The sequence below is a fragment of the Capsella rubella genome, unplaced genomic scaffold, assembly GCF_000375325.1.
Source record: "Capsella rubella cultivar Monte Gargano unplaced genomic scaffold, Caprub1_0 scaffold_3, whole genome shotgun sequence".
Lineage (NCBI taxonomy): Eukaryota > Viridiplantae > Streptophyta > Magnoliopsida > Brassicales > Brassicaceae > Capsella > Capsella rubella.
Window position 1 is genome coordinate 10491345 of NW_006238921.1, and position 25159 is coordinate 10516503.

The 25159-nt window shown below is 35.2% G+C and overlaps 2 protein-coding genes and 1 pseudogene across 4 annotated transcripts; 2 read left to right on the plus strand and 1 right to left on the minus strand.

Moving 5' to 3' along the window:
• Positions 1–729: 729 nt before the first annotated feature.
• LOC17893280 lies at positions 730–4343 on the plus strand (annotated as a pseudogene).
• An 11785-nt stretch (positions 4344–16128) lies between these two features.
• LOC17893957 (U-box domain-containing protein 35) lies at positions 16129–20315 on the minus strand. The gene is made up of 8 exons (XM_006299662.2): positions 20141–20315; positions 19524–19603; positions 18817–18935; positions 18490–18735; positions 18124–18400; positions 17935–18036; positions 16238–17377; positions 16129–16149 (listed from the first exon to the last, which is right to left on the minus strand). The coding sequence occupies exons 1-8, from the start codon at positions 20313–20315 to the stop codon at positions 16129–16131; spliced, it is 2160 nt and encodes a 719-aa protein (XP_006299724.2).
• A 1632-nt stretch (positions 20316–21947) lies between these two features.
• LOC17893653 (pollen receptor-like kinase 2) lies at positions 21948–24376 on the plus strand. Of its 3 annotated transcripts, XM_023786404.1 has the most exons (4): positions 21948–22675; positions 22757–22786; positions 22874–23398; positions 23497–24376. In XM_023786404.1, exons 1-4 carry the CDS (start codon positions 22045–22047, stop codon positions 24165–24167), a joined length of 1857 nt encoding a protein of 618 aa, XP_023642172.1. In that variant the 5' UTR covers positions 21948–22044; the 3' UTR covers positions 24168–24376. The 3 variants fall into 3 exon arrangements, with proteins under 3 accessions (XP_023642172.1, XP_006299388.2, XP_023642173.1); XM_006299326.2 differs by having other exon boundaries at positions 22757–23398; XM_023786405.1 differs by lacking the exon at positions 22757–22786 and having other exon boundaries at positions 22880–23398.
• Positions 24377–25159: the final 783 nt, after the last annotated feature.

The window sequence follows — 25159 nt, forward strand, 5'->3', positions numbered from 1 at the left end:
ATTCGTTCATTCTTAGCATTAATTAAATAGCTTGATCCGCAAGCTCAATGTCCTCAAATTGCGTTCAATAACTTCAATTTGCGTTGTTTATTCGGAAATTTTTATATCTTAACTAAATTATTCGGAAATCTAATAACATCTTACCTAAATTACAAATTATAATTTATCATCATCTCATCAAGTTAGGTAACTATAGTCATCAAATATTACCTAAAATACGCCATGAATTGATCTTAGCCCTTAGTTTCTACTAAACAAATCACAATCGTTAATTTAAAAAAATTGATTAGATATTCTAACCACAATCATCCTCGAATGAATATTGCTTCTAGAGTATATTCTGCTAATTATACTCTCAAAATAATTAAAATTACCATAATGCAAGTAATTTCCATTTAAAAAACTAATAATTTACAACTCTATAATTTGTTTCTACGATTACTTTTCAATCATATTCTTCTCCCAACCTAAAAAACCCTACTCGGCAAAAATGTCTATGGCTCTTCCCCTCTCATTCACACCACTCAAAGATTTGAAACCTTACAAAAACTCATGGCGTATTGAAGTCAAAATTCTTCATAGTTAGAGAATGTTTTCAGCTAAGTCTGGTGAATCAATAGAATTGATTCTTGCGGATGAAGAAGTATGTTCTTTTATTTTCCTTTTATTTTATTTATAAAACGTTCATATAGTTTATAATAGTTTACTTTTAATGTATAGGGTGACAAAATGGGAGCTTCTATTAGAAAGGATCATATGAAAAAGTTTGCAAACAGTTTGCGTGAGGGCGATTGGAAGATAATCACCAGCTTTGGCTTGCATCCTTGCACTGGGATGTTCCGACCTTCTCATTTGAAGTACAAGATTACCACACGTTACGGTACTACAATTAATCAGTCTGAAAAGGCTTCTGATGATCAATATTTATCATTCGCCAAGTTTGATGATATCCTTGCTGGAACCCTTGACAAAAACATTTTATTTGGTAAGTTTTAAAATTATTTATTTTACATTGTTTATCGTTTGTTTTATATTTTAAATGTTTTATACTAATCTGTCCTATATATATTTTCACAGATGTTATTGGTCAAGTTGTTTCCTCCGGTGGAATTGAAGTGATTCTTAATCGTAACAACAAAGATATTTTTTGAAATTAAGGAAAGAAAATCATAAAAATAGAACAAATCCAAGGAAAATACTTAATATCCAAAAAACCTTGAAATAAAACAGGATTTGTTTAACAATCCGAAAATAAAATTAAAAGAAATGTAGAAATATAAGGACTTAAAATGTCCAGATCGTGTCACAGTTGCTGTGGAGGCTGGGGATGAAGAGGATCAAGAAGGTGACACTAATACGGAAAAAAAAACAAGTGATGATGTTCAAGATTATTTTGACTGCAGGTAAATGTTAAAAACTAACAATTTATTTTTACATTTAATATTATAGATATAGTGTATTTAATAACATATTCGATTTTAAAATTATTAATCTTTGTTTAACAATTTCAGATATGTTTCTGCATGTGAAGCAGAGTGGAGGATACAAAAGTATCCTATACATTTTAGAACAACACCGGTAATGAAGCTTAGCTTTCATGAAGAAGGGAAGCAGCCTTTGTTTTTCAAAGACAATGACACTCCACAAGATGTGTTGAATCGACCAAGTATTGATGATACCATGTTTACCGGTTGGTTTGAACTCAATCAGAGGGATGCTGATGCAAAGAAAGTGTTATATGAACAGATTCCAAACAACTACATTTGGGATAAGAAGAAAAAAATGTTTCGTCGAAGAGGGAGAACAGGATTTTCGATTGGGAGGATAAATTTTGTCCCACATAATTTAGACGATTCATACCATTTGCGGATTCTTCTAAACAACGTGCCTGGAGCAACCTGTTTTAATGACATTAAAACTGTCAAAGGTATTGTTCATAAATCATACAGAGATGCCTGTTATGCTCTAGGGTTGTTAGATGATGATAAGGAGTATATTGAAGGTATAAAGGAAGCCAATTTTTGGTGTTCGTCTAAATTTTGCCGAAGACTTTTCGTTATAATGCTTTTATCTGAGAGTTTAAGCGATCCACGAAATTTATGGGAAGAAACATGGCATATTTTGGCAGAAGATATAGAAACGAAACTAAGACGAAAGACAAAACGTCAAGGTATGATTTTAATCTATCTAAATGTGAGTACTTTATAACTTATATTTTTATCTACTCTAAATTTCACTTCTTTTTTAATAGATCTTATCTTGAGCGAGAAGGAGAAAATAAATTTCACCCTTAGAGAGATAGAAAAGCTTTTGAAGAGAAATGGATCATCTCTTAAAAAATTTAAAGTCTTGCCTCAGCTATCAAGAGAAGATGCACCCACACATAATCAGTTGATATTGGATGAACGCAACTATCCACGCGAAGAATTGACTAAAAAGCATGCTGGTTGGTTGCAGATAATAACGGAAGAACAGAGGAAATGTTATGATGAGATTATACAATCTGTTCAAAAAGACAATGGAGGAGTTTTCTTCTTATATGGATTTGGAGGTACCGGTAAAACGTTTTTGTGGAAAGTATTGTCTGCAGCAATCAGATCAAAAGGAGATATTGTTCTGAATGTTGCATCAAGTGGAATTGCTTCTTTATTATTAGAAGGTGGAAGAACAGCCCACTCGAGGTTCGCACTACCTTTGACTCCAACTGAAACAACTACATGCAACATGTCCCGTGAATCAGAACTTGGTGAATTGGTGAAAGAAGCAAAGTTAATAATATGGGATGAAGCACCGATGATGAGTAAGTACTGTTTTGAGACATTAGATAGGAGCTTGAGAGATATCATGCAAAATACTGAACTACCGTTTGGAGGAAAAGTAGTGCTATTTGGAGGTGATTTCAGACAGATACTTCCCGTCATTGTAGGCGGTGGAAGGGAAGAAATTGTTAGTGCTTCTTTGAACTCTTCCGCTTTATGGAATCACTGCAAAGTCTTGAGGTTGACCAAGAACATGAGACTCATGCAGAACATTGCTTCTACCGAAGCCCGAGAGATTGAAGATTTCTCTAAATGGATTCTATCTATTGGAGAAGGAAAGGTTAACGAGCCTAATGATGGAATTGCGGAAATTGATATACCAGAAGATATTCTCATTTCTGAGGCTCAGTCTCCTTTGGAATCGATCATCAAAGCGGTTTATGGCACAACCTTTGCAATGGAGAATGATCCGAAATTCTTCCAAGAACGAGCTATTCTTGCTCCAACCAATGAGGATGTTAATTCTATAAATGATCTAATGTTATCAGCACTCAACGGTTAGTAAATGTTTTGTACTTCTTTACTTATTAATTTTATATCCGTAATATGAATTAAGTTAAAGCAAAAAATTAACCGTTGAGAACAAAATTTATTTTGTTTGCAGGTGAAGAACGAATCTATTTAAGTTCAGATTCAATCGACCCTCAAGATAAACGTTCCCAAAAAAATCCGGTATATTCTCCTGATTTCCTAAATACTATCAAGGTTTCTGGGTTGCCCTACCATAGACTTCGTCTTAAAATTGGTTGTCCGATAATGTTGAGTGCGCAATATTGATCCTCATGGTGGCTTGATGAATGGTACAAGACTTCAGATTATGCAAATGGCTGACCATGTTATTCAAGCTCGGATTTTAACAGGCACAAAAGTTGGGAAAATTGTTATAATACCAAGAATGTTGATCACACCATCAGATACGAGATTGCCTTTCAAAATGAGAAGAAGACAATTTCCGGTGTCTGTTGCATTTGCTATGACTATCAACAAGAGTCAAGGGCAGTCCCTATCTTATGTTGGTATATACTTGCCTAGACCGGTGTTTTCTCATGGGCAGTTATATGTCGCATTGTCAAGGGTGAAATCAAAAGCAGGTTTGAAGGTGCTTATTACAGATACAAAAGGAAAGCCACAATGGAAAACACTTAATGTCGTATTCAAAGAAGTATTTCGAAACCTTCGTTAGAAACTTCAGGTTTTAAATCTTTTTTCTTCTGATTTTTTACTTATATTTTCTTCTTAATCATTTATATTCATACATTTGATCTATTTCAAGTTTTTTTTTTTCCAGGTCATTACAATGATCAAGCAAATAAAGATGACATTTTCATGATCATTTTCTTTTGAGCATTTAGAATAACTGTTGCAGGTATAAATACTTTACCTTTCATTTAAAATTAATAAACTAAGTTTTACTAATTGGTGTTTTTTATATGACATTTTCTCATATAATTTTTTTTTACTTTCATTGCAGTTGAATACCCACCAACAGAATTACATATCAGCAAAATAAATACTCAATAAAACCGTCTACTCTATACATTTTCGTTTTCCATTCATTTTGAATATTGAAAGATTAGTTTATCATAAATTATTCCCAATAACAAAAAATTTCGGAAAAAATCTAATCTCTACTTTAACAGACACAAGTATTAGTCATTTAAACAAACCTTCAAACTATATTTAAACAAATATTTTCAATTTACAAAGGTTGACCACACTACAGTGCTCTATATATTTTTCGATATTACACATACGGTTAAATATATATATATATACTTATATTACAATATATGCGTGCTTATATAAAAGCCAAAAAATATACATAGTAAAATTAATACACACTTATCTATTAATTATAGAGAAAAAAATATACAAAAACCACCAAATATTTATACAATACATATTTTATACATTACATATTTTAATTTTTATAAAAAAAAAAAATATTCAACCGTGCGCAAGCACGGGTTCTCCTCTAGTTATTCAATTATGTTTAAAGTCTTATGCAATACAATTATAAAATTTAAACTAATCTTTCTATGTCTCATAATTGCTCTGTTTTTTTGGTTATCATTTACTATATCATTTGTTCTATTTTTTCCCTGCGTCCATTCCTTTTTTTTTGTTCCTTTTTTTTTTTTTCTTATGTTCCTTTTTTTTTCTTGTTCCTCTTCATTCTTTTTATTCCTCAATAGGTTACCCGTAGGAGCCGAAGTTTAACTTCCCACAATACCACTAAAATACACTTTTTTCCAAAAATATTACAAAACTAAAACTTAAATTTTTAACATTCAAAACTACAGTAATTTCTAAATCCTAAAAACTAAACCCTACCCCTAAAACTATACCCTAAATGTAAATAGTCAACCCAAACATAAAAAATGATACTTCTACATCTTCAAAAATTAATTTTGTAAGTTTATTCTATTTTTGGAAAACTAAAACTTTTGTGGTATTTTTGGAAAAAAAACAAATTGTAGTATTTTTGAAAAAAACTTAAAACATGCTATCTGTAACACCCCCTACCCGCTCTAACACCAAGAACGAATAGGGAGCGCTACTTAGGACCCTCGTAGTCGCTCGACCAAGGTAGTTCATCATTTTCGTCCAACCACGAGTGCCCGACCTCCCGGACACGGCCTAAGCCTTTAAACCCGTACTGCGAACGAGAGTTGTGTTAAATCCGAACAAGACTTAATATTAGTTGGAACAACCATTTAAGCTTTTGAAAAACTTGCGTCTTTGTACATATATAGTATATGCCGAAATGGTTACCGAAAAACGTTTACACGAGTCGGATCCTTTCTTGAATATCATACATAATATAATTAGTAAGAATTTACAAAGGCTGTAAAACCTACATTGATTCGTCTTAGGTCACTTGCTCCTCTACGAGACTATTCGGCTAAGAAATCCTGTAAAATTAAAGTAGGAACATAATTAATCTAGCATTACTTAGTGAGCCCCAAACTAATATAATTCTACCTGTAACCTACACAATACACTAACAATCCATCGAAAAAGACTCGAACAACACATGCAGTGGAGAACCTAAAATGTTATGCATGCATCTATGAATCCATCAAGGCCTTTCACAAATACCTGATATCCCCAGGGCAACGCCCCACACTCCTAGACACATAGTCTATAGAAGAACTGTCTACATCGTCATGTAGCTACTCGGTGTGTCGCGACCCAGCTCCGAGCTTCGTATACGATCACGTTACCTACCGTACCATATATGACGGGGTAACATGATCCATCCGGTGCTAGCTCCAACTAACACATCCACTTTATTCCTACTTTCATGCATTATGACACAATGCAAAATACTACAAGGCAAGCTATAACATTGCATCCAAGATTCAAGCTTCATGAAAACGACACAAGCTAATGCTTCCAAGTAAAAGCTTTTCACTACTATCCAAACAACCATCCAAGTTATAATATATATCCAATACCCAAACATCACAACAATACAACTATTCTATTATCCAAACAAACTATCAAAGATGTCCAATGTTTAAGCATCATACAACAATACAAACCATCTAACCATAAATTATTCTAACTCCTCCAAAGTCTAATTACTAAGGCAATTACTCAACAAACAAGCTAACCAAATAATAGAACTAACCCAAGCAACAATGCCTAAGTAGTATTATCATTTATACTAATTATAACTAAGAACTACTTAACCTAATTAATTAACTTAACCTTAAAACTAACTAAGTAATTAATAATAAACCTCTAATTAATTAAGACTAAATAAACAAAACAAGAATAAAATATCCTATTCACGTGCTACTTCACGTGACCGGGAACTCACATAATTCTCCTAAGGGTTTTCTCCTCTCCGAGAGCTTCTCCGGCGGACTAAGAAATTTCCTCTTCTTTTTCGGGTCTGGGTAAGAAATGAGGACGAAAAAGGGGGGGGGGGTTATATAGGGGGAATAAGTCGGTTGGGGTAGAACGAGGTGGCCGTTGGTCGCTTAGTGTCGCGACACATTGTCGGACACTAAGATAGCTCTGGACGGCGACACCTCGCTAACGGATAAGAACTAAGGGTTGTGGATAACTATCGCCTGAAATGGATAAGGATGAATGCCTTAACGGATAAACATTGCCAAGAATTGATCCAGACTGTCTGTTTCCTTTGCTGGTCGATATTGCATCTGGACCGTCAGTACACGCGAGTATCAATATGGCCGTTACCTGCCATCGATCATCGGCTGACGGTCGACCCTCCTTCCCGTCTGATGCCAGCTTGAGGAAACAAACTTACCGAGTACTTTCTCGTGCAGATCATTGAGGATAATCCGCATTGGCAATGAATCCTTCATCCGGCTACCGAGAGCGTTTGTTGTCCAACGTCTGGTTTCTGCATTCTATCAAACATCCTCGACCAAACCTATTTTTCTCTCGATAACTTATATTTTCCCTTCGACTAAACTATAAGTTCTAGTCTAAAACTAACTTAGGGACATTACATAGGGGTTTCTTGGCCAAATGAATGGTTATGGTCGTTAGCCTTGTCTTGATACCATGTTCCGTCTGTCGGAGAATCATTCCGATCGTTCGTTCTCGGCCATCACTCGTACTTTCTTACTCCCTCGCTTAAGCCTCTTCACCGTGGTTTCGGGTCAATGGAACAATCCCTTATCTTGTACTTCATTCTCAATAGAGATCTCCAAAGGCTTAAGTATTATTTTCTTGAAATCTCTACATAAACTTTTGTTGTATCGTTCTCCTTTCACCTTGGTCGGATCAGTCTCTTCATATGGCTTCAATTATCAGAGTTGGATTGTTTTTCTCGATCTTCTCCAGAGTATTGTCCATTGGAACGTTGATGAGGACATACGACCGGATATAGACGTGTGTTCGACGGACGTCCTTGAACTGGCGACGGGTGACCCTATACCTACAATTCATACGGTCATAGCTGGACCAATGACCCGTTCACGTACAAGGAAGTTAAAAGAGACGTTCAATGAAGGAGTTGAAGCACTGATCAACACAACGGACCAAATCGGTATTCTACCGACCGACCCTCGACCCCCGGACGCGAGTAGGAGCCTTAACGAGTTCCATCGACCAAACAATGAAGAACGAGGAAAACAAGGTGAGTTTCATCGACCAAGCCCATATTTTAAGACTAATGAACGAGCTGATTCTGCAGAAAACCTCCTAGAAGCACAAGTCGATCGAGCACCCTCACCCGGCACCGACGACACGAGCGCACGAACGGTCGACCCAGACGACCCACCACCAAATGCCAAGGGAATCAAAACTCATCGACAAAGTGATGATTCTAACAGCTCCTATCAAGACCGTTTGGAGAAACACCCCACAGAACATGAAGACGCACGCAAAGTACCGTCCATGGCCGCCGGGAAGCTTGTACGGAGTGAAGTCGCGAACCAAGTAGACCCAAACAGCTTTAGGCTTCAATATTCACTCGATAGGTGGTGTTTCTGGAGCTAACCATCAAAGCCAAGATGCCCACGATCGAGACGGATTGGGAGATGGTCGAGAGGAGCCCTATTGCCTCCGTATCGGCACAAGCAAGACCCGCAACACTGAGAATGGAGGGATTGACCGTATAGGCTCGTACGAAGCTGAGGATAGCCCAGAAAACAAGAGACAAGGTGAAGAAGACGTCGAAGAACCAGAGATAACTACGTAGCCTCTCATTTCTTCGAATAAGGTAAGTTTGCTCTTTATTATTTCCATTTTCTCTTAATTGTTTTGCAGAGCCTATCGACCGATCTTTTGTTTTATTTCTTTGAGTCTCAGTCCTAGAGAGTTGAATCCAAGCCTCCAATGACGGAGAGGGTTCACTTGTGCGAATGATACAAGTTTCCATTTTTGGTTTTTTTCCTTACTTTATTTTGTAACCGTTAGTTTCATGAGATTGAATCTCGACCCTTGAAGGTCATGGCTGAAGGACTATTAATAAAGTCTCATTCGCAGCCTTGTAGTCACGTTTTTACCCTAGATCAATAAAGCTGAACTTTCTTCTCTTGCGCCGTTTGCGAGTTGAGAGCCTTACACGAGTGTTCTTGAGTGGTTTCCCCTTGAATCGATCCGTGTGAGTTTGTTACTTGGTTTTGCGAGTCCCTACTGTCTTAAGTTTACCTTGTTATCCTTGTTCGTGGTTCCATCGAGAGAGAGCAAAGGCCAACTCGATAAGCCCTGGTCCGTCCATTCGTTTTGTCCGTTTGGAGCGTGTATCAAACGTGAATCTTCTTCACCTTTTCTTCTTTCTCGGCAAAGAGTAAGGTAGCTACTTTGGATTTTTCACACTTGATTCTCTCTGCGATCATCTCAACATGGCTATCGACTTCCATTTCCTGGCCGGCTGGGGTTAGGATAATTGTCCTAATTTCTATGGTTTTCTCTCCGGGTTCCTTAATATACCTATCCCTATTCCTAACAGATATTCATGCACACACAAGAATTAATAAGGAAAATGAGCAAGCAAGTAAGAAAATTAAAACAAGCAAGGCAAGAGAGAAATATGAACATGGCATAGTCATATCATCCTATCAGTAACAAGCCTATCTTCACATAAGTAACACACCCATCGCGGTAGTATCTCACACACACACCGCTTATTCAACCCCTCGACAAAATCCAACCACATCCAAAAAGATTATACAACATAGAACCGCAAGTTACTAGTGGCCTAACCATAGAACCGCAAGTTACTAGTGGCCTAACCATAGCCGCTGTTGTACACACATAAATGGGATTAGTGCCTATTTTCTATTAAGGTTGGGGTTCCCTATCAAGGAAGCCTATATTTAAACCTAATGCACGGACAACCTGAGATGAAACAGAACGAGGAGGACGGAGTGTAACGCCCCCGAACCGTCTCTAAGGCCGGACAAGCCGAGAGACGACCCGGACACGCTACTGAGGGCATGGCCGGATACGAGCGACCGAGGTTCCCGCGGTGGGATACGGGCAAGGCATGATCCCCGTCCGGTCATCGAGTCCGAGGCTTTGCAACCCCTTTCCCGGACGACACGAATGAGGAGTTGTGTACACCCACCGACCCGGACAAGGCCGATGGGGGTGGAGTTATATCAGCTCGAAAACGCCATGGTTTTTCCCCAAAAACTTCCTTTAATTATTTATATTAAAGTTTACAAAACAAGTTTACCAAAGCGTTTTCAACATGGATCCATCGAGAAAATTATACATAATAGAAAAGTAATATTTTTGCAAAAACATGAAAAATATCCTATCTCCGGCTCCTAATGTTTGCTACGGTCTAGACTCCTTATAAGAATAAACCTACAAAACAAAATGAGCTTTGAGTATTCTAGTAATACTCAGTGAGTCGGATACCCCCAAATCTATCATGCAATTTCCCCCCCCCCCAAAACCCCAAAATAAACAAGCAAGAATCAGAGAAAGTGATAGCGGAAGCATAGAAATCCAACAAGCAAGACAAGCAAGACAATTAAGACTCGGCTAGCCTAAAACTAGACTCGACTAGCCTAAAACTAGACTCGACTTAATCTAAGACTCGCTAGACTCCACTCCCTATCCTATCAATAATCTGATCCGTTCCTTCATCCTTTTCTTTTCTTTAAAAATCGCTCAGGATGAAACAACGAAGGCATTCAGTCCGGAGGATACATGGTTGCATCGTCGATGCAACATCTTGGGCTAGTCGCGAGCTAGGAACCAAGCATCCTGGTCAAGACCTGAGAAACCACAAAGGTTACCTCTTCGAGACCCCATCACCAGCGTCAAGGAAACAGATTATCGAACCTAAGAATCAAATCTACAGATCTGAAACTAAAGACTCTCTAAAAGCAAGAAATTCTACACAAAGAAGATCAGTACTAGAAGAGATAACAAACAGCAAACAAGCAAGCAAATCAAGCAATCATCAAGTAAACAAGCAAGCAAAGCAAAACAAACAGGCAAGCAAGTATGATCCTAATATAGGTGATAGTTCTCGGTGATTATTAAGAAACTAGCCTAGCCGGATTAACATGCGGGTTCATTTTAGTTGGTCATTTTAGCAAGCACTATCTTGTAATTAAGCCGGATTGTTTAAGCATGCGGGTTCATTTTTGCAGAATTTAAAGGCTATCATGCAGGTTCTACAAAAAGAAAAGCAAGCAAAACACGCAATAGGTACGTACACAAGTCCGAAGACTTATGCAGCACCCCACACAATTTGTATCCAACTCACAGTGTTTTTATCGACGATTTCCTTCTTCTCTCACTGAGGCAGGCACGCGAGGTCTTCTTCTTCTCGGATCTACTTTTTGGCAACAGACTTCTCGACTTCGGCAACGAGTTTCTCGATCCTTCGACAACGAGTTTCTCGATCCTTCGGCAGCAACAGTCGATCGGAGGGGCAAGTTTCTCGAACGAAACTTTCAAGAGCGAGAGAGAAATTCTTTAGAGTGAGAAACTTGTGTCGTTTGGGCTAACAAACACAAATGACGCTTCACTGCTTCTATTTATAGAGTTTAGATTCGGAAAAATAGCTAGCTTTGGAAATCGCATGCATTCGCCAGGTGTAGGTTTGGGTTTGGCGAAACAAGCCATCTCTGGCTGCCGGACACGTGGCAGCCATGGAGAAGAAAAAGGATTTTGTTCGACTGCATTCATTGAATCTTCTCCCATATCTTCGCAAGATATTTTCTCGGCTTTTCTCTGGATTTTTTTATCGGATATTGCCATGTGGCAAGGCTGTCGAGTGAATGGGTTCACTTAACAGACAAAAAATCGGATTTCTTGATCTTCTTGAGATTTTCTCGATCACGATCGGACATCTCAGTGCTTAAAGAGATTTCTTTGGCAAACTTAGCATTCCATCGACAAACTTTCTTCAAAACTTCTTATCAGTGGTTGAACATTGAGATTTTACTTTGGCTCGGCTTCGATCGTCACTTCTTCACTTTGGTCTCGACCGGCTGTCGTCGCGGATCGACAAGATCGATTGTGTTTCGACCATCTTCAACCTTCCTTCGATATTTCGGTAATCCTTCTCGACAAAACTTCATACTTAGTCATTTTAAGACTTTGGGTCGAGATACTTTGCTTCACTTTTGGTCCAATCTTCATGTGGTCGACAACGCTCTTCTCCGGCTACATTCCTTTGTATATCTCTTGACCAAACTTCGTTTCTTCTGGTAAAGCTTCGATAGATCATTGTTTTCACTTTTTCCAATTCTTTCGGAGTTCTTTTCTCGCCCGTTCATTGATGATTTTTCATCCGGCCACTAGATCAGGGTGAGGGTCACTACACGGAGGCTGGGAGGATGGAGGACCGGTAGCATGAGATGGGGATGGAGGGGGAGTTGGGAGGCGAATGAGAGTAGTCGGCTTTGCTGTCGGACAAGAAATGACATAGTGTCTGATCTCTCCACAAAGCAAACAAATGTTGTACAAGGGAGCATACAGTCTGTAGTATTGGCACTCTCGAGGATAGTCCCCAATACGCCCACATATAAAACAGTACGACATTAGGATGTCGGATGTGCTACCAAACCCGCTCATCGGGATAGCATCGGCCAACAGATTGGGACCGAGGTTGAGGACCGGCGAGTTTTCTCTCCATATCATCGTAAGTGGACTGTCCGGGGATGGTATAGTGAACTCCGAAAGGTCTATCATGGGTGGTGGTTCTTCTAGATCTTCTTCAAAATTCTCCACGTCTACAAGTTCGAAGTGAGTTGACGGAGGATATATAGATGATGCTTAATGGGCCTCTAAAGGTTCGAAGTGAACGAACCCGATGAAATACTGATATAGTCTTCGAGCATGAAGACTTCCTTTCCTTATGGTTTTGGCTCCACACAAACACAATCGTCCGAATTTTCCTTGGTCTCTCCCTCATAAGCACGTTTCTCGTTGATTGGGATCTCTAGACACATGTATACATGTTCATTTTTTGTTTATTGGTTTCTATTTGCTCATGGGGGCTTGGATTGGTTACTGACTATTATTTTATTTTAGGGAGATTTACTTAGACGTTACATAATTTAGTAAATGACCAAAATCATTTTTTTTTATTAATTGCATATTTCGAGTAAATTTTCGATTGCCAGTGTGTCCTTCTTACATGTTATAGGAAAAAACATAATTACGAAGAATGCCATTGCCGTGTTAGAAAAAATGCATCGCCACGTCATAAATCATGCGCGTGTATTTTATAACTCAGCAGCAACGCGCTAAAGTGTTAGTTACGGGTGACTTACGCTATGTTACGGCTGATTTTTGGAAAATGGCTGAGTTATGAGCGAACAACTGACTTACGAACATAACTCAGACAATAGCGACGACTGACTTAATAAAATCTGGTTGAGTGATGAGCAAACGGCTGACTTACGCGTATAACCCAGTCGCAGTTACGGCTGAGTTTTTTCCCGATGGTTGGTTTATCAAAATTTTGGCTGAGCTATTGCTTTGACACGGGTGACTTAAATTTTTTCGGTTGGTTGAGTTATCGACAACGGGTAAGTTATGGTTTGTCGTTACGGCTGACTTCTGTTTTAGGAGACAAAACTCAGCCGTAATTGGCTGGTTTAACGGAAAAATCAGCCTTGTTAAGGCTGACTTATAAGCGAAAGATTAATTACTAGAATATTATGTAGTTACGGCTGACTTATTAAACGTTACGACTCAGTTACAGATTTTCATTTACATTTTGGCTGAGTTAGGCCGCCGTCTTATCATTTTAAAATTACTTAAATATTATTCATATTTCGGCTCACTTAAGTTTTGTTTGATGGCTGATTTAATTAGGATGAGTTACATATTCGTTTGGTCCCTGACTTACGACGTCAAATGCATCATTCCATGTCATCATCAGCGATATTCAGAAAGAAACCAAAACGAACAAAGGTCTATGCTAAACCTTTTTCACATTGCATCAGTCAGACGAGCTACATAGAAAGATGGAATCTTTATAAAAACTAAAACAACCAATAAAAAACATCAAATCTTTAGTTAAACCCTTCAAATAGAAACCAAACGAACAAAGGTCTATGCTAGACCTTCTTTTAACATTCCATTAGTCAGACGAGCTACATAGAAAGATGGAATCCTGATAATAACCAAAACAAACAACAACAAAACTAAATCTTTAGCTAAACCCTTAAAATAGAAACCAAAACGAACAAAGGTCTATGTTAAACCCTCTTTTCACATTCCATCAGTCAGACAAGCTACATAGAAAAGATGGAGAATATATAAATTACTAGTTTAGTACCCGTCCGATGGACGGGTTATCTTTATTTAAAATTAAATTAAAATTAAAATTAACTTATAAAAAATAATTTCAAATCTTTTTTTGAAAAAATAAGGGAAAATTATTTTCATTTGGAAAGAGATTTTATTTGGTTTGAAGTATCAAATAAACGTATATATATATCTTTAAATTCGTTATTAAACATTAATTATATAAATATAGTAATGTCAAGCTGACAATCACCAAAATATTTGGGAGCTATTCACTATTAGTCGTAATATTGCTAAAATATTTTTAAAAAATCAACCCGTGTTTATACGCGGGCCCTTATCTAATAGATATATATAACTGACAGTCAAAACCAAACCAAAATCAAACAAAAAGTTTTTTAAATACCTTAATAGTCATTTATGATAATCCCGACAATTTGTCTAGTGAATATTATGAATACCTTATAAATTACAATATTATGAATATAATTGTAAATATAAATATCAAATTTTTTTACTTTTTAACTTATAAATACCTTTTAAAAACTGTTTAAAAATCATTTAAAAACCTTATAAAACTTGTAAAAACGATTTAAAACCTTTTAAAAAACTATAAAATATTTATATCAAATTTCCAAGTAGTAGTTATTATATAGAAGTACATTATAAACCATATAAAACTTTATAATTTTTCATAATTAAACAGGGATATGTTTGAAAATGGATAGATAAAAGGGGTATTTTTGAAAAGGGGTACACCAAAAGGGGTATTTCTCAAAAATTCTCTTTAATTTATAATTATTTTATATATTTTATTTTTTAATGTTGTTTAAAAATTCTTTTTTTTTATCTTTTTTTCCAACCACACATAATTAATCTATTTTTATCTTAATATTAACAAAATTAGATATAACATGTTGCGATATCTTATGTTTTACTTGACACTTTATTATGATCACGTGAGTTAGTAAATTAAAAAACCAAGTTTCGACATACAATCTCGTTTAATTGTTAAACTTAAACAATAATTTTAATTTACAAAGATAAACCATAATTCTCATTTATCATTTCTATACCCAAACCAACAAATCAATTGTTTTAATTGTAAAATTAAAGTTTAAACCTTAATCCTCTTCTGTAAACAAAAACCGACATATATTCTTGTTAATTATAAATTTTAAACCCTATCTTATTAATAAAATAAATTGACATAACTGAAATTAGGTTATTTGTTTAATTTATTAATAAAATTTTAATATATAATTCTTTATAATATATTTTTTATTATATATTTCCTTTTTCGATATGATTAATAATATTCCTATTTTATTTAAAATTTACAAAATTAGAATCGACACGTGTCAACATCTTAACGTTAATAATTGACACATGTCACGATCTTGTTAATGGCTGACTTTGAAAACCAAGGTTTATATAATAAGATAATGTCGTGATAATTAATAACCAAACGAGTCTTAATTTATTGTACTACTCATGTAATTTTTAATTAAAGTCTTAAAGACTGATTTATCAAAAAAGTAATATTCTAATCAAAAATATTTTTTCAGTTAATATAAAGTGGAAATACAAAATTTATTATATATTAAAATAAAAATATAATTATTAATTATTAATTTTATTATTTGAAAAGAGAAAAACTGATTTCAATATTTTGTTCTTTTTTGTTCCATTTTGGTCCTTATCAAGTTTAGGGAGGAACATTTTGGTTCCATTATTCCTCATTTGATGAGCAATATTGAACAACGATGTGAAAAAACTACTTTTAAATGGAGAAAAGAGAGGAATGTCACATTCGTCCTAGTTCTTTTACTAAATTAAAAAGTATGGGAGCTTAAAAGGATATGAGCTCCAACATAATTTTTAGCCTCAATTACACATGTTACAAGAAACAAGCAAGAAGAATCACGTAAAGAGGAGACGCCTCGATGGAATGAACAGGCTGAAGAGTTTTTATATGGGTTCCCCATTTTTATCTAGTCTTGTTTTAATTACTTAATTTCATTTCTCCTTAAGATGTTGTGCTAGCTGTTATTGCAACTCTCATCAAATATGCTATTGAGACTTGAGAGATGGATCACTTATTATCTACTGAAACCTGAAAGAAAACGAAAAACAAAGATAGTTTAGTAATCAAGACATGTTTACAATCAGAAGTAAAAAGACGCTTTCTTTGATGCATTTACTTGGATATGGTTGTTATGCATGCTTTCTCCTGCTAAGTCGATAAGCCTTATAATCTTGGGCAACACATCTTTTCCTAAATTAGGTCTGTCTTTTCGACTTAACGATGCGCAATGCAGACCAATTTTTGCTAATATTAATGTCTCAGCAAGTGGCCAATCAAGAACAACAGGGTCTAGTATCTCAGCAAATTTTCTTTCCTCAATTGCTCGCTCGACTTGGCTTGTTAAGCCCATTGGTGGCTTGGCCGTAAGTATTTGCAAGAGCATAATCCCAAATGAGTATATGTCTGATTTGGTTCCAAGCATACCCGTTTGTTGGTATTCTGGATCAATGTAACACAAGGTTCCAGCAGTTGACGTTATTCTATATTGTATGGCAATGTCATTAACCGAGTGAGGGACAAGTCTAGCCAACCCAACATCAGCAATTTTGCTGACCATGTGCTGGTCAAGTAATATGTTGGCTGGTTTCAAGTCACGGTGCACCAATGGCTCTGGTTTTAATTGGTGGAGGAAATTAAGACATGTAGCGATTTCAGCTGCAATACGGAATCTTAGTTGCCATGAAAGCACTGGATAGTTGCCTCGTCTAAGTAGATGATCTTCTAAGCTACCATTCGCCATGTATTCATAAGCTAAACACCCGTATTCTGCGCATGCTCCAAGTAGTAGAACCAAATTCGGATGTCGTATGCTAGTCAGGACGTCTATTTCTTGTTGGAATTGTGATCTTCCATTTATTGCATCTGGTCTCAAGACTTTTATCGCCACAGGTGTGTAATCTAAAACACCTTTAAACACTGGTCCATAACCGCCTTCTCCAATCTTATGAGTATTTGAGAAACTTTTTGTTGCCTTGTCAATCTCCTCTATTGTGTATTTCCTATACATTTTGTCACTTTTATTTAAAGAGTACCTTGCTTTATTATTATCCTCTACATCTCTCAAAGCTGCCATTTCGATTTGCTTTCTCTTTTGAGCTTCGATTTCTACCATTCTATGAGCTGTCGCTAATGCTTCCATAGCTGCTCTACTCTTTGCCTTCTCATTATTTACCATTTCCATTGCTGCTTCCTTGGCAAGTCTTGCTTGTTTTAGTTTACATTCCCTTTCTAGTTTCCATTTGTGTAACTCCATAGTCTACAAAGATATAGATTTTAGTCTTAATATCTTTAGTTTTTGAATTGCATATACAGTAAAACCTCTATAAATTAATACTCGTTAAATTAATAATCTCTATAAATTAAAAAAATTTATTCCATCTCAAGTTGGGACTAGTGTAATTTTAGACACATTTCGATAAAATAATAAGATAATAATCTTTTTGAAAATCCTTTGTAAATCTATGATCCCATCAATATTATAAATTAATAATTAGGTAAAATTTTCAAAATATATGTATAGTTTTGTTAGAGTTTATTTCTAATATTTTACTATATCAAAAATTGTTAGCATTCTCTTTCAAGACATAATAATAATTTTTTTCTTTGTAATTGATTATATAAAATACTAATTATCATGATTAAATTTTATTTTAAAATATTTTTTTTGAAAAAACTTTCCAAATTAAGAAAATCTCTCTATAAATTAATAATTATTAATTTATCGATAAATTAAAAACTCTATAAATTAATAGATTTTCATGGTCCCAACATTATTAATTTATAGAGGTTTACTGTACACATTAATATATATACCGTTTTCTTGGCTGTGATTGCTTCTTTACAGGCAGTGTTGTACATATCCATTGTATACTTGAGCTCTAGTTTTAGTCTTTTCATCTCAGCTTCTACGTCATCCTTAAAGAATTTATAGAGTAATCAATAAATACAAATTTTTAGGCCTGAAAATGTGATCAATTAAATACTTTTCCTTAATTTAATTACCTGACTATACATTGAAACTGAAGAGAGTCTCCCACTTTCAGGTGAGCTTGAGGAGAATGCTGAATAGGTAGAACACAAGTCTATGGACTGCTTTTCTGATGAGCATGAGGATGTAGCAAAACTGCAACGATTGTCTTCAAACTCAGAACTGACCGAGAGACGAGGCGTCGGTAACAGCCAATCCATGCTTGGCCTACCACTACTCATTGTCGATAAGTCGGAATCTGCCATTGAGGCTCGGTCTGTACCTTCATATCCTCTTCTCAAATAAGGATACCTAGTTGATTTATTATCATTTAGTTGTCCACAATAAATTACCAAATACCACAAGTGTGATGGCAAAAAAAGAACTTTAGAGGAACATACTTGATGTCAATCTCTTCTTGTTTACTTTGAACCGGTTGATATCTTCTCTCAACTTTGGGAATGTTATTATTGTTGTTGGCTTTGCTCGACCGACCTGGTAAATGTGGTCGTATTGTGCAAAGTGGAGGAGGTGAAGACGTTGCTGGTCTAACAGACGATATTTTACCTCTAGAGATTGAATAAACTGTACAAAAATTGGGTGCTCCTTTCATCACTGAACTCGTAACATCTACTGCTTTGAAACGTCTATTTGAAGCATCACATTTGGTTAATATATGACTTTTATTTTGTATTAACAAAAATTTAAGAAGACTATTTTTTTCTTACTTTAAAAGAGTCATCTTAGATGCGCCTAGTACTAGAATATCAATTGCATTCTCTTGTACATATTCTATGATTCCTTTACCAGCATCAACGCCCTCCAATACTACATCTTCACAATTTATCTGGAAATAAATACTCTTAATTTAATAAACCCATAATATTGATATAAATGATAAATTTGTATTTAAACGATAGTTTTTGATTGGGAAAACGGGGAAAATCAACCCAAACTATTTCCCGAAGGTATTTTCATATCCAAACTCGCGTGCTCTGAATTTTACAACCCAAACCAGCTTTCAATTCAAATAACCAACCTGAACTATATCAAATTTTGTCGATTTCAACCTCGACGTTAATAGTATCCCTTCCCATCTTGAAGATTTGGACAATCAAGCTTAAGCTTAAGCTTAAGTTTTCTTGGTTTTTACAGAAGCTTAAGCTTGATTGTCCAAAACTTCAAGATGAGCAGGGATACTGTTAAAGTCGAGGTTGAAATCGACAAAATTTGATGCGGTTCTGGTTGGTTATTTGAATTGAAAGCTGGTTTGGGTTGTAAAATTCAGAGTACGTGAGTTTGGGTATGAAAATACTTTTGGGAAATAGTTTGGGTTGATTTTCCCGTTTTCCCGTTTTTGATTAGTGATGTTTTATGTGATAATTATGATAATACGTTAAACCAATCTATAAATTAATTAAAGAGCAAAACTCACGTCTTTTCTAGTGCAGAAACATCGGAATGGAAGAAACAATTCTTTAACGTAGTCATCTCCACATTTATTTGGGTTAGTTCCTGCATCAATATTATCATTGTTTTATTAGAGGTATATCTCAAAAACATTCTTTGTAAATTGTTTTTTTAACCTTTCACATATATTAAAAACAATTAATATTAAATTTCTCTAATCATTTATCCATAGATTACACCAAATTTTAACAATCCACGTGGCCTGCTTAACGAACATCAGCAAAGAAGACTAACCCTAGCGCCTGACCAACATTATAGAAAAGAAAAGATCTTGCATAAGATCTTACATAAGATTTTTCTTTGAAAATGTGGGGTATCTTAGCTCCTAAGATACCCCTATAATGTTGCCCTAAGTCACCCCGCAAGGTAGGATTTTTTTATTAGTTCTATTCCTAATTATGGAGACTCTTTTACATTATAGACCAATTAAATATATTTTTTTAACGTAGTTGTAAGCTAATTAGAGTCTGAATTTTCATTTGTAAGATGCATTAAAAATCTTTGAAAATCAATCCACAAAAAGAACAAAGGGGTTAATTAAGTAGATAGATGAAAATATAATATTGAACATTAGGCTTATACCATTATTAGGATTGGTTTGCTTGACTCTAACATGAATAAGGGTAAGAGTCTCTCCTGGTGTGAGAAGACTATCAACAGCCCATTTCATTGCAGCCTGACTTCCTTTGCCTCGATCGATCGCAACCGCAACCGCGACGCTTTCGTCTCTTCGGTCGCCCTCTGCCATCATCACCATATATTTCCTAAAACTCTTTTTAACAAACCTAGATTTTTACACTTTGTTAATAAATGCAACATATTTTCAAATAAGTATTGAGAATATATGCTAATATTAGCAAATAGGCAAAAGACAATGTTTCAGACTCTCTTTTCTGTTATGTTCTGTTGTCTTTTTTAGTTTTTTTAGTTTTCTTTTAGGTAAAGCTGTTATTATATAACTGAATGAATATTTTGCATATCTCGAGCTGTGTTCTGGTCATAAAACATAAAACTAAAGTAAAATTATGCAAAACTGTAACATTCTTAATTTCAATTTTTATTTAGTTTAATTTCGAAACAAACATATAATTGTAAAATTTCTATATGCAATAGTATTCAGATTTTAAACGTCCTTTCATCAATAACAAAATATGTACTCTTAATTATACACATCGCTCTTCTCGAGCCTATGTCAAATCAAGCTATAATCATATCAAGAAACAAAGAAAGAGCATGAGTAGTAATGTTGATAATTATCATTCAAGGGCTTAGAATGCATTTGGATCAATGATAAGTGTTGACTTAAATACGTTTTATAGGTTTGCTTTAGTGCTTTCTTCTAGGTGTAACCGATCATATTTAGGCATTAAAATTTAGAAGTCATACAATGTGTTTCAACGTACGTCCACTAAAATGTGTATTATGAAAAAAGTTGAAGATATAATTTATTTTAGATATCCATGATATATAGATAGTTTAAAGAAAAAACATGTCAGGAAAATAAACAACATAAACATTTTTATATTTTTTTGATCAAATTAAACATTTTTATATTTAAATAAATCATATAATTTTTTTTTTATAATTTAAAACCTAAAAATAAGCAATTCCCTTACTAATTCACTATAATCGGATTTTCCAGTTTTAATTTAAATTTTAATCTCTTAAATTTTTTTACTATTAGTTTACCTTTAAATTTTTAAAAATAAGTAATTATCATAAGAATGAATTTATTAAATAGATTTACAAAATATTTTGATAATGAATAATTGAATATAGAGTATATATTTATTTATTTATACAAAACCATAGACACTTTTATATAGATATTTATTTATTTTAGTTTTTAATATTATATCAGAATATTATAAAATATATTAAATCGTTTTACGGTTTTTAATAGTATATTAATTAATTATAAGAATGAATATATTCAAAAGATAGATAAAATATTTAAATATTGATTATAGATTTTTTTTAGTTGTTGGTATTCGCCGGAGTATGTCGACCAGTGTACCAGAATTATATGTCTATGGTATTCACCGCATAAAGTTGTACAGTTGATGCATGTGGCCATGTAATACATCTACTTCGTCTAGTTGAGAATACAAAAGTATACTTGGCATGTGTGAACATGCATTCTCCTATACTTCATGTAGTTAGCAATCTTTTTCCAAAAAAGAAACACCAAAGAAACCGGAACTATGTGATGTTCCACCACAAATGTCCAAGTGACTTTAAAATTCTCTAAAACAAAGACTTCTTCGAAGCTAGACCACAAATGTCTCAATTGTCTTTTCTATTCTTAGTATGCTTTGATACAAACCTCTCTTCTTCATCACTCTCTCTTTCTTTCTGTTACGTTTTCTTTCCTCTGCCATTTCTTCCATATCTCACAGATTATCTCCAGCTTTGTTCATCTCCAAATTCTCCTTCCATCTTTCCCTTGGAGGGGCGCGCATCCTGTGCGCGTTCCTTGATTGGCTATGGAATCCACATCATTCGTCTTCTTTTCCATTGTATCTCTTGTCTTGGTGGCTGTTCATGGCGTATCAGAGACCGAATCTCTCTTGAAATTCAAGAAATCTCTTGTTATAGGGAGAGCAGATGCTTTGAATAGTTGGGATAGAACGAACCCTCCATGTAAATGGATTGGTGTCTTGTGTGATAGCGGCTTTGTTTGGGGATTACGACTAGAAAACTTTGAGCTCTCTGGCTCTCTATACATTGAGGCGTTGATGGGTTTGAAGTCTCTCAGGTCTCTTAGTGTCATGAATAACAAGTTTGGAGGTCCATTTCCAGAGTTCAAGAAACTTGTTGCTCTAAAATCACTTTACTTGTCAAACAATCAGTTTGACGTAAAGATACCTAAAGATGCATTTGATGGAATGGGGTGGTTAAAGAAACTCCATTTGGAGCATAATAAGTTTCGTGGTGAAATTCCAGACTCCTTGGCCAAAAGTCCCAAGCTTTTAGAGCTTAGACTTGACGGGAATCGTTTCACTGGAAAAATTCCCGAGTTCACACATAAACCACATATGTTAAACCTTTCAAACAATGCATTAACTGGCCCAATCCCAAAAATTCTGAGTACAATGGATCCAAAATTATTTGAAGGTGAAGTGGTTTTCTTCTCTTTTGTTGTTCTAAGAAAATCGCATATATGATTATTTTTATAGATAACCATTTTTTTGCCAGGCAACAACGGTTTATGTGAAAAACCTTTGGGTACAAAATGTTCTTCTCCTTACAACCTATCCCCAGCGCCAAAGACCAACTCCAAGAAAAAATCATCAATGTTTTTGTACATTGTAGCTGCAGTGGTAGCAGCACTGGCTGTAATACTCATAATTATTGGAATGATCATCTTTATTAACCGTAGACGAAGGAAGAAACATCCACTACTGATAGCAGAACCTGGACCATCAAGTTTACAGATAAGAGCTGGAATCCAAGAAAGTGAAAAGGGACAAACTAGCTACCATTCACAAAACCGGGCGGCAAAGAGGATGATTCAAACAACAAAACTGTCATTTTTAAGAGATGACAAGGAAAAATTTGAGTTGCAAGATTTATTAAAAGCATCAGCTGAGATTCTAGGAAGTGGCTGTTTTGGAGCGTCATATAAGACATTGCTTTCGAATGGGTCAATGATGGTAGTGAAGAGATTTAAACATATGAACAATGCAGGAACTGAGGAATTCCAAGAACACATGAAGAGATTGGGGAGGTTAAACCATGAGAATTTGCTCCCTATTGTAGCTTATTATTACAAAAAAGAGGAAAAATTATTTGTTTACGATTTTGTTGGAAAGGGAAGCTTGGCTGCTCACCTTCATGGTATTATTATTTTCCTTTCCTTACATTCATTCATCAGAAAACACTACATTTAAATCTTTTTTTGCTAATAATTTATCCATTTTTATGTATCAATTTAGGTCATAAATCGTTAGGGCAACCAAGTTTGGATTGGCTAACCAGATTAAATATTGTGAAAGGTGTAGGACATGGACTTTTGTACCTCCACAAAAATCTACCTAGCCTAATGGCTCCTCACGGTCATCTAAAATCATCTAATGTTCTTCTTAGTGAGAAGTTTGAGCCTCTTCTTATGGACTATGGCTTGATCCCAGTGATCAATGAAGAGAGCGCACAAGAGCTCATGGTGGCTTACAAATCCCCAGAGTACTTGAAACAAAGCCGTGTGACTAAAAAGACCGATGTGTGGGGGCTCGGTGTACTCATCTTGGAGATTCTTACAGGAAAGATTCCTGAAAGTTTCCCTCAAGTCGATAAAGAAAGTGAGGAGAATCTTGCTAGTTGGGTGAGGTCGATTTTCCAAGGAGAGTGGACACAAGAGTTGTTTGATCAAGAAATGGGGAAAATTAACAATTGTGAAGCAGAGATACTTAAACTCTTGAGAATTGGACTGAGTTGTTGCGAAGTAGATGTGGATAAAAGGTTAGATATAAGAGAGGCTGTTGAGAAGATGGAAGATTTGATGAAGGAGAGAGAACAAGGAGATGATGACTTCTACTCAACATATGCGAGTGAAGCTGATGGAAGATCATCGAGGGGGGTGTCAAGTGAGGGAATTAATTTGTCATAAAAATAAAATTAACAAGTTAGCCAGTAAGTATGTTTTTCATGCAAAAGTGGTGTCTCAAAACCGCAACTGCTTGGAGTTAATTGATGTCGTGTCGTCGACACCTTCTCGACCTATGAAAGCCCATAGAAAAAATTGGTTTTCTATTCACATGTGATGTTATTGTGAGAATTTTTCTGTAAGAAAAGTAATGTAGAGAAACATATTTTCCTTTTATTTAACCAAAAAGCATAAAACAACCCTAAAACAAAAGAAATTTATAATGTACTCAACATTTGAATTATATAGGGACATAGACTCGTATAAAAGTTTCTTTACCAAGTTTAACAATTCTCTCAAAGAGTACGCCAAGATAGATGTTGTAATGCCCATGTTTGAAAAGTTATGGAACATTTGAGTTTGTATCGGCAATTGGAGTGGAGTCTATTTAATTCTGGTTGGTTTACTAAGCTAGTCGATTTATTGATTAAATCAAAGGGTGATTGAATTAATTTTGGTTTAGGTAAATCCTGGTCTATTCAAATTAAACAAAGAACCCAATTATTTAACAAAGTGATGTCTCCTTTTGCTGCTGTTTTCCTTGTTATCGTACGTGAATTTCTTAAAGAAAAAGAGAGAAGGAGAGCTCATTCATTTGTGAGAAGGTGAGTAAGTTTTTTTTTGGGGTGTAAGACAAAGGAGGCAGAACTGTTTTGGGGAAATAAGGATTTGACATAGAAAATCGTGTCTAAAGGTAAAGAAATTTGGTATAGTTATACCTAAATATTTTATCTAGATGTTCCTTTTTACGTAATTGGATTCGTATTAATACTCTAGGAGATATCTCAAGTTTTTTGAGGTGATTGGACGCGAATTGGTATTAGCGTGGTTTGAAAGTGCGATCATGTGTTCGTCTAATACATGATCGTCACCAAATTTTGTATGTAGCTCCAAGAAATCTGGGGCCTGCGTTTTAACCGTGGAAATTGGACATGAACAGTTGTTTTCGTTTTATG